The sequence below is a fragment of the Paramacrobiotus metropolitanus genome, unplaced genomic scaffold (assembly GCF_019649055.1).
Source record: "Paramacrobiotus metropolitanus isolate TYO unplaced genomic scaffold, Prichtersi_v1.0 Parri_scaffold0000099, whole genome shotgun sequence".
Classification (NCBI taxonomy): Eukaryota; Metazoa; Tardigrada; class Eutardigrada; order Parachela; family Macrobiotidae; genus Paramacrobiotus; species Paramacrobiotus metropolitanus.
The window spans coordinates 459,387-469,933 of NW_026570319.1; the positions used below are offsets into that span (position 1 = coordinate 459,387).

Below are 10,547 nucleotides of genomic sequence, written 5' to 3' on the forward strand. Positions count from 1 at the left end.
AAATTTCTCTTAAGTTGTCCGTTACATCCATAGTTCCAAGAACGGACACCGCATTGAACTTCTTTCGTTGTTCTAACTACTGTTATATTCGCAAGCGAATGAAAAGTTGCTCACATAAACTGGATGTAGACCAGCAGATTTGTCGTGACTTTTTTGATAAATGTACCGCCTACACAGAAACAGAAATTCACTTTGGAAAAAATCCGCGTTAAGTTAGCAAACAGTATTTAACATTTTAATACGTATATGATTTTATATCGGGGCTCAAAGGTTCAACTTCTTATTGTTAGAAGCTCTCTTTTACATGAAAAAGGGTTCGTACACGCAAAAATAAATTTCAACAATAACCTGGTGACAAATTCACAACCGCTAAAGCCACGGTTTCATTTTTTTTCACTAGAAACAGTATTATTAACAATTTTACACCGTCCTGGAGTCTGGCGAGTGCATGTTTGCTTTGCCAAGATGCCATAAGTTCGCAAGAGACAAGTGATTTTGGGTGAATCGGAGTTCAGGCAAAACCGTCATGTGACGGGAGTGCTGCTTTCTGGTGCTCGGCACGGTACTTTATTAAAGCATGGCAGCGGTATAGGTGCAGCTTGAGTTGCGTTATTTTGGTGAAAAACCGACAATAACGGTATGCCCTTAAGACACAATTTCTTATGAAACGACTATCGAGAAAAGAACTTAGGTACGAGACCTGAGAAATTGCCAAACTTCCGCTACCCGGGTTGCAAAATGTTATGCAACAAGGCGTACACAGGGGCGAGGTGCCCGGCAAACACTATCAATACGATTGAGTCACCTGAGTGTGATTAATTATGTAGACCGAGCATTGGCGCTCTCGACGACTGAAAGCACGGATGATGTGGAAAATTTTCTTGCAGAATACGGCAAAGCAGACAGCTTACGAGACTGAAAGAATACTTGCAGGTTATTTATTATGTAACCAATTTTTCACCTTTTGGTTATTTTACTCTTATAGCAAAAAAAGCAATTACTCCGCATTGTAATGCGGAGTAATTGGCAGAAAAAACAGTCGAATAATTACTCAGTCGGCAGTTCCGGCTACACCCGATCTTATATAAGCGCTTATATAAGATATCAGCACCTACGAAACTTCTACAGAGTCTGTACAACAAGGCAGCTGCAGTTGATTCTATCTATGTACGAGTACAGCTTAGGACAAAATGGTCGACATCTCCACATTCAGTACGAATGCAGTGCAGTGCACTGTACGACTGAGTTCAAAATATCCGTTTCGTACAAGTGCACTGCACCGCTTGCGTACAGAATGCTGGGTATGGGGCTATGCGACCATTTAGTCCTACACTGCATATACGTTAGCTTAATGCACAAAATAACGGTACTGTTTGTGGCGTTGTCGTGCACCTGGAAGGCTGCGGTAAGCGCCTTTATTTTTTTTGGATACCTGCGATGTAATTATTTCCTAAATAACATACAATCGCTTTATGCTTTTACAAGCAAATTATTTGGGGGATCATTATGAGCACAGTATAATACAGTATATTATAATCATACTCAAGTACTTACTATCTACCTATAGTAAGTTCTTGTCATACTATATAATAAAATGGATGCCAACATGACACAACATTCCGCGACCAAGGAGCAAGCCGCACCGAAAGTTTCCGTGCAGAACTACCGTAGCATTCGTGCTGCAAATACTTTTACCCAGATCCTCGTTAAACCCTTTCACAATAATTACATGCATTTGCAGAGAGCAGCCGATAATTACCGCGTAGTTTCAGCTGCAGGACTTTACTGCACCAAAGTACGCTACGGAGGACTGCAGCCTGTCCTCCGACACCGAACTGCTGAGAGAAACGGACGGCAGGCAAGCTGGCACTCAACTTGGCAGTAGTCATCGTCGATTAGAAACTTAGGATTTGAGTGATCTGACACTATGCTCCAAAAAAACTTGCACCTACACTATACACATGTCACTGACTCACAGATATGAAATTATTCAGATTTTGTACCGCGGCTTCGAAAACCTGCTTCCATCCGGCGGATGACAAGAAGTTTCTCAACTGGGGAAGCTTCCTTTACGAGTACTGCTTCTACAAAAAAGCGCTCAACAACACCTTTAAGGGTGAATTCTGCAATGCTAATTTCAAAGTAAGCTGTCGGGAATAAAATGCTACTGCGGATTTAGCGCTGTTCACGTTAAAACGCTGTAGATGCTTTTCTTTTATTGCAGAAAATTAGCCTGCGAGTGGTAAGTAGGAGACAGTCTTAGCTACGCTTTGCATTCGAAGTCAACCAGTCAATATGCCAACGACCCGCTTCACTGGTGTTTTTTATCAAGACTGCCAAGCACCACTTCCAAGAGATCCAACTGTTCGACTGCTCCACTTCTGACAAGGCCGGCGATGTGGCAGCCGATAAAAAATCCGCCAAGTGGTCGACCAGCAAATCGTGCGATCGGAAGACCAAAAGTCCTGATGACGCCCAGTAAGTCGACCTTTGCGTGCTACGCAATATGCATGATTATACATATGTACGAGTATATAGGCTCGGTTACGGCTTAAACTAGAAAGTTTGTGCCTAGTATTAGCACTGTACAAACTTACAAGTTTTTACTAGTAAGTTTTAATTTTTGGTGACCTTTGTTAATCTTTTTTCGGGATCACAGATTACAGTACAGCTGGCGGGCTTATCGCATCCCCCAGGAAGAATGCGAAGATTCCCCGCGTGCTTAATGCCTGCCCATATTCATCCTGCCGGGCACCAGTGGGCAAACCGACAAACAAAACTTGATACCATTGAAAATTAGTTTTCTTCCGGCTTTTTAATTTGTTTTGGTACTTGTAGTATCAGGATCTGCAGGTACAACCACTGCTTGAATTGTCAGTATACAGTGTATCTGTTACGCAAAATAATATGTTTTAAGATCATTGTCAGTGTGGCGAAAAGATTACGTTGAATTTTGGCCTGAATGAAAACTTATCATCTTTTGATTACAGTGATAACACGGTGCTGTATAAAATAAGAAAAATTGCTAAGGATAGTCATGAGAAATATTGCTAAGGATAATCTTGCCACCGAAACCCCGGTTTCTTCAAGCAGTCGTCATTACGTAAAATAATATTAGCACGGGCTCGAGCGTTGCCGGTCGGTTTAACAAGCCGACAACATTATTGTCGCTGTTACATTGATGCTTTAGTCAACGACAGTACGAGAAAACCCATCAAGCTGAGTGCCGACTATTGTCTTTAAGGACGATACAACCAATGCCAAAGTATGAAATATACAGTGCTGTTTTCCTTCTTCTCATACGGTAATTAATAAGCACGGTACTATAACAGACTCGGTTATTCCTACAAAAACCTTAAATTTGCCCTGAAGGCAATGTTTCGCAAGACCCGACTACCGTGAAAAATTCCTGGGCGCGAGATGTGAGATGCCAAATTTCCGCTGCACTTGTACAATGTTGCAACGAAAGTTATGCAACTAGGCATATGTAGGACCTGGGTGCCCGACAGACGCAAAATTAATTACCACAGACTTTGATTGTCTCATTAATACCGTTGTAAACAATTAATTAACTTCGCAAGGAAACTCACGGCATGCAGGTTAAACTTAACACACTGCAACACTGAAAATTTCCATGACTAGGAGACCGCTTATTGCGAAATTGACAAAGTATCTGCAGATAGCAGTAAATCAATATTCCACCCTTCGGTTATTTTCATACCTTTAGTTAAAAAAACGATGACTGTACTCCGCCTTGTCCAAAGACAATGAATTAATTATTCAGTCAAGTTCCGGCTACGCCAGATTGTATAAGAGCTGCAGCCACACCTGTGAAATATCTGTTGTAGTGTCAAAACATTTTCAACTGAAGGAGGGCGGCTGCATCTCCAGACTGCTGTTTCCTGCTGCTGCTACAAAATCATCAACTGCGGACATGCGTTACGTAATACCCGTGGTAACGGCGCTGCTTATCGCGTTGTCGTGTACCTGGAAGACTGCGGTAAGCGTCCTTAGTCTTTCCCGGCTTTCTCTGGTTTTGCCGGCCAAATTTATATGCAGTTTGCCTAATCTCAGCAATGTTAACTGGGTAGACATCAGGAACAGGTTAGACGTCGTAGTAATGCCGTTGAAAAAATGCATCGCCCGAAACGTTTTTGTTACTCACACAGCGCAATCTTCTAAAAAATTACTAATAACAATCATCAACGTTGACCATTTGCACTTTTACAGAGAGCAGCCGATAACTACCGCGTGGAATATCAACTTCGCAGCTATGCCAGCCCGAAGTTCAGCAGCTGGGATAAGGACTGCAACCCGGCACATCACACTAAACTGTTCAAAGGGGTAGACAACAGGCAAGTTGACAGCTAGCATTTGGTCAGCGATCCGTCGTTGCTAATTGAAAATTGATCTAGCTTCCCAGTATGTTGCTACCGTTCCACTTGTTAGTAATCTAAAAGTATTCAGGTTTTGTACCTTGGCTTCGGATGAGTGCTTCCATCCAGCCGACGATGCGAAGTATTTCAGCTGGCGAAAGTTCTTTTCGGAATATTGCATAAGCCAAAAATCGCTCACCAACACCTTTTCCGGTGACTTCTGCAATGCCAGTTTCAAGGTGAAGAATTACTTATGCGAAATTTTACTGCACAGTAATTCACGCTCAGTACGTTTATTACGTACTGCCCAAATACTAAGGTCATCAGCTTCTTGCTTTTCGTTACAGAAAACCAGCCTGCGAGTGGTCAGTGAAATATCACAGTTTTTACTATGTCTCCCATATATTTGTCAGTAAAGCAATAATTATGATATCAAGCATCCGGTTCACTGCTGTTTTCGCTTTCAAGAAAGCCCAGCACTATAATGAAGACATTCAGGAGTTTGACTGCTTTACTTCGGACAAGGCCGGGGATGTGGCAGCTGATAAAAAATCCGCGAAATGGTCGGCCGCCAAAGCATGCGATCGCAAAAACAAAAATCCGGACGACGCTCAGTAAGTCAGTCTCTACGAATTGCACACGACAAGGAATTCAGAAATAAGTCAAATTAAATCAGGAATTTCAGGGATACGTTAGTCAGGCCGGCGGCACTAGCTACCACCGGATTATGTAAACCGGAAAACGTAGACGTACTTGAATCGTTGAAGGCGATCGAGCTAAGAAAAAAGGGAAATACTGCATATCATATTATAATAATTTGTAATAATTATTGTAAAACGTCTGTATTGTATTATCGCGGCAGTAAGTGCAATCATGTGTACGTAATAACGTATGTATCAATGTACATGTACTTGTACTCGTACTGTAATCAAGGCAGTATACATATCACGCCTGATTACGGGAAGGATGATGCTTAACCAATATTAAGAGCAGTTTGAACGTGACCTCGTACGCACCGAACCGTAATGTTGTGACTTCGCGTTAACATTTTTCCATTTTTATAGACTGCAGTACAGCTGGCGTGCCTATCGTATTCCCCAGAAAGAGTGCGGTCTGGAAGCGAAAGCCGCTAGTGAAGAATATCCTGTGGAAATCTACATCACAGGCTGGGTGGCCGCCAATCCCGATCCCGGCCGCGATTCCACCCTGGAGGACTGGACGGATGCGGGGCCGCAGGAAAAAACCATCCTGAGTGCAGTTAAAGAAACGTTCACAAAGAAATACCGTGAGTTGTCTCGCAGCAATCGTATCGATCACGTCAAAGGTGTCTCACAACTATAATAATATTATTTCATTAACTGAAGATTTCTCATGATTCTTTTTCCACAGCGAGCACCAGTGGCATGAAATCAGACGGAAACGCCTTCATTTACGATCGAGACTGCACGACAGAAAATGATAAAACGACAAAAAGCTGTTTCGCCTTCAAATATTCCATGCCGGCTCACAGTAAAATGCAAGTAGATGTCGACGTCTTCAAAAAAGAATTTGCCACCGCGGTCAAGGCTGCCAAAATTCCCGGCGTGCTTAACGCCTGCTCCGAATCGCCCTGTCGCGCATCAGGGACCGCTTCCGCATCGGGAAAGAAAAACTGACACCGTCAAACTAAGGGTCTTTTAATTTTTCGTTTAATCTGACATCAGCAGACACAAAAGCGCTGACTGAATTAAGTTGGTCAATTAAGATCCGATAAAAAAAAATCAATAAGCACTGAGTTCATCAAATTTTGAATGCACGTTGTAAGCCGACTATACTGCACACGGAGGTAATTCAAAACATCAGCCGAATAAAGCAATCGTAAAGTGCGAGGGTGGTTTACCTTCTTTAACAAAAATATCTGGAAAAACGATTTAAAATAGCCTATTTGATAATAAAAATATCAAATACAGCCAACTTGATAGAGCACACAAATTCACAACGATGACTGATAAAACAACACCGTATCATCCGAGGAGCCGACCGCGAACACCGGTCGCCACGGATGCACATACAGCTTCATCCCGAAATGCACCCCACCCCCGTCCTCCCCTCCCGCCACCGGATGACCCATCCGCTGCACCACCCCGCCACTCTGCTGGGCATCACGGATCTCCACCGTGTCCATTCCGTCGGACGCTGCCCGCATCTGATGCCCCAGGAGCACATGTTCCTCCTTCCCCCCGAACCACCGCACATCGAACAAATCCAGATGGGTGGAGAAGAGCAGATGGAAGTCCTCCGTGGTGGTGTAGTGAGGGTCGGAGAGCAGGAGGCCGTTCTCCCAGTGCACGAGGAGGCGCGTCCCGCTGTGGTTGTATTCCGCGGAGAAGGTGTCCGGGCCGCGCTGCTGGAAGAAGTGGAAGCGGCGGCTGGCGACGGGGGCGGTGGAGTGGCGGCCGGCGGTGCGCAGATCCCCGATGACCAGTTGCCGGCCCCAGGAGGAGCAGACGCAGAATTCGTGGGGCTGCGCGGGGTTGCGGGAGAGGGAGGTGACGCTCTGGCAATCAGCGGTGATGACCTGGACTTGTCCCATGGGGATCAGGTGGGGTTTCCGCCGGTCGCGCATGTACAAACGTCCTGCGTGTAAAAACAACCCTGAATGTGTTGCTGTATACTATATGACATCGTCATAGTGGATAGTATCAAGTGCCGTACAATCATAAAAACTCGAAATGTAAAAAAATGAAAAATTCCCTGCGGTTTATGTTTCGTTGTAGTTATTTACCAACAGCCTCATAACTACAAATAACATGACTATATAATTCTTCCCAATACTGCTCTAGAGTAGCGCGCAAATTACTACAGTATCTACAAAATCACTAAATATGTGTAGTGAAGTGCTTACATGTCCGTTTCGCCATGGTTGTTCTGCAAGCCCCGTTACACGATGCAATTATGTAAGTAGGTAGTAACTACTAACTAGTAAGTACAAACAATTCGTAAGAAAAGCTTTGACAGAGTTACAAATTTTATTTAGTAGGCCAGTAAGGCAACGGCGGCAAATTTCAAATAATTAGCACATTTAACAATTAAACTGATATCTCCGTCACATCACTGCATGATACAACATTAATTTGTGTGCTTCTAACGTAAAATTTAAAGTTGGTACTTGATAGCATGTATCTAAAAAAATTTTTATCATGTTGTATTTAAGAAAAATTAAAGAGTAATGCGATTTGCATTATTGTCCAAATCTGCACTGGAAGTATCAATAAACGAAGAAGTCCGACAAATGCCACAATTAAAACTCCCAAAAAATTCAATAAACTGACAATAAAATCCCAAAACGTGTGGAAATACTTCCCATTCATGGTCCGGTCAGCGTCAATCGTTTTACAGAATGCATACTCACGCAGTCCGCCGTACCTTTATCATCCGCAATGAGGATCTCGTTGAAGCATCCCGGCAGCACCGCCACGGCATCCACCGCGTCCTGACATTCCATCAACTGCATGAGATAGGTACTGGCCGTCTCCACCGCCACAATCCCCAGGAAGCACGTCTCACGATCCCACACCACGGCATAATCGTCCAAACATCTGGTGTGGAAATGGTTGTTTAACGGGTAAGGACAGTGCGACACCAGCCGTCCGTGTTCCCAGTTCCAGAACTGCAGGTGGAATTCATCGGAGGATCCGGCAGGACCACGGCAGACGAAGAGATCCCCGCTGGCGCTGAAATCCGCGCCCCAGTTGGCGGCGGCCACCAGGCGACGGGCCAGCCGCATGCGGGCGTAGGCGTACGGGGAGTTTAGACTGCGCTGGAGGGGGGTGGGGTGGATGTTGGTGGGGAGTTCGCGGTCCTGTAAGAACCGGGCGAGATTGAAGCTGGATGTCGCCATAAATGTAGGAGTGTATTGGTGATGATGGGTTTAGACGTGGAGATCATCGTTGGGGGTTTTTTGTGCGGGGTACACAGAGAATAATTAAGTTCAAATTGAACCTCATTAAAATTATTACGGGAGAGACAGGAAGTACTGACGGATGCAGAAAATTAAATCCAAAGAGAGAGTTTAAAAACTGAAGACCTGCGCAACTGCGCAACTCATTTTCACATCTGCGCGAGGAATCAGCTAGACGCGGAGTATAGTAATCCGCTGTTGTCGGTCATCTATCGGTCGGTCGGTCGTGTCGTCGGTCGGTCATCCGTCATCTATCAGCTGTTGTCGGTAAATGTGGGAATTTTCTGCGGAGTGGAGAGCCGAACCACTGGACAGCTGTCAAATCAGGGCGGTCGGGTTAGGCGCTGAAATTTCATTCAAATTTGACGCGCAAGCAGGAAAAATTAATTAATCGTATGCAAACAACTGAATTTAGGGTGGGTCTCACATTCAAAGCGAATCTAGTTGCGATACAGCAACTCCACCTCGCGAGGTGGCTTCGCGTACCGTATCTGTAGGCGTGGCCACTGCAAACAACCACCTCGTGCGGTTGAGCAACCGTACCCTAACGAGATTCGCTTTGAATGTGAGACCCACCCTTACAATATTTAGACATTGCCTAAAAATTTAAAATGCACTAAATTAAACCTTTACTGTAAGTTCTCGAATTAGTGTGCGGCCTACAAATTTACGATTGTGCCGTGTGCGTACCGCGTGTATGTACCATATCTGCTGTACTTCTATATTTCAGTAGTTTAAGTTTTACTGTACTTGTCCAAATTAAAGCGCTGTCGTTTGTTTTACCGGTAGATCAAGTACTACGGTATAAGTACTTAATAGCATAGAATAATAAAAGTTTTCTGTACAACTACAAAACACATCAGTTTTGTCAACATTAGCCAAGTGTGCGTTTTTCAGTAGAAGTATTATACCTCAATATTCTTCAATGTATTTACTCGTACAAATAAAGCTTTGACCGGCATTTTGTACTTGGACCGGCAAAGTTCTTACGTTGTATACAGTATACCTACAAGGCTACAATGTAAATTGTTATTGATAATACAGAAATTTAATTGTAATTTTGCACACATGTATTGTACTGCATACAGTGCTGCATACGTACGTAGTACTGAATCTTCCCGTTCCATGTTCCATCCAACTTCGTACGTTTCTTTAGTGTACAAATTCAGTTCCTGAAATCGTTAAATTAGTCTGGGGATTTCAGAACGCATCGGTTTCCGGCGTTAGGTCGGAGAAGGCATGATGAGATATACGATAGTACGCGTAGTAAGCCATGTACATCACTGTAACACACCCTGCGCTACGGCCAGGCGCCGGGAAAGAAAATTAAATTTGTTTGGCGATTTTCTATATTTATGCGCAATCAAGCACGTCAGCGACTCAGCATCGTTAAATATGGTAGTACATCCCGTTGATGCGCAGCTGCAATTTTTGTGCAACCATATGCGTTTGTTGTTGAATTTACTTACATGAAGTGTTTCCGGTTGTTGACACATAGCACGACACGACTTTTTATGCCGACAACCGCCCCGGGACCGTTAACAAGGATCAACCAGTCGTCCGCGATAGGATACCTCAGTACGAATATCCCTTGTGTGGATGTTTGTTTATCAGATGCACGAGGAATGTTTGTTTATTCTGTAGTAAAGAAATTTAATCATATAGTTGTCATTTTACTGGGTGGGCTTTTTGTCGAACTTTTATGGTTTGTAATTATCAGTTTTGTCGGAATGCATGTTAATTTATGCGGAAAAATCCTCCATAATATTAAAATATTCTGGAATATATTATATATACGCGCTGCATGGAAGGATATTTTATTTACAATTATGGAAAAATTCGGATATCCTATAATCCGGCCGGATATTATTGTATTCTACATCAATCATCAGATTATTGTACCGCACTTTAATTGTTGTATCGGTCGGGAAGTTTCGAATTAGCGGGATATTAAATTAATTATACAATTTGAAACCAAAAAGCACAAATGGAAAACCTGTATCTCTATTGTTTATTTCTGGTAAGAAAACATTCAAGATTACGTTTACACATATAACAAAAGTTACCCTATATTTTAAAGGAGGACAAAATTTTACTCTTTATTATTCTGCAAAATGCATTCCCGTATTTATTCTATAAGCTGTCTGTACGTACAGCCCAGTAACTGTGTATGCATTTGCTGTCTTTCTGAAATACAAATTATTTCGCATTAGTACGGTGTTTTAGCAAGT

The 10,547-nt window shown here is 43.2% G+C and overlaps 2 protein-coding genes across 2 annotated transcripts; one reads left to right on the top strand and one right to left on the bottom strand.

Annotated features, from left to right (window-relative positions):
- The first annotated feature begins 3,745 nt into the window (after nt 1-3,745).
- On the top strand, nt 3,746-6,241 carry LOC129596987 (uncharacterized). The gene is made up of 7 exons (XM_055494395.1): nt 3,746-4,000; nt 4,231-4,355; nt 4,468-4,615; nt 4,724-4,741; nt 4,845-4,990; nt 5,441-5,661; nt 5,766-6,241. The coding sequence occupies exons 1-7, from the start codon at nt 3,935-3,937 to the stop codon at nt 6,029-6,031; spliced, it is 990 nt and encodes a 329-aa protein (XP_055350370.1). The 5' UTR covers nt 3,746-3,934; the 3' UTR covers nt 6,032-6,241.
- Nucleotides 6,056-9,574, bottom strand: LOC129596986 (uncharacterized). The gene is made up of 3 exons (XM_055494394.1): nt 9,419-9,574; nt 7,782-8,660; nt 6,056-6,992 (listed from the first exon to the last, which is right to left on the bottom strand). Exons 2-3 carry the CDS (start codon nt 8,254-8,256, stop codon nt 6,349-6,351), a joined length of 1,119 nt encoding a protein of 372 aa, XP_055350369.1. The 5' UTR covers nt 8,257-8,660; nt 9,419-9,574; the 3' UTR covers nt 6,056-6,348.
- Nucleotides 9,575-10,547: the final 973 nt, after the last annotated feature.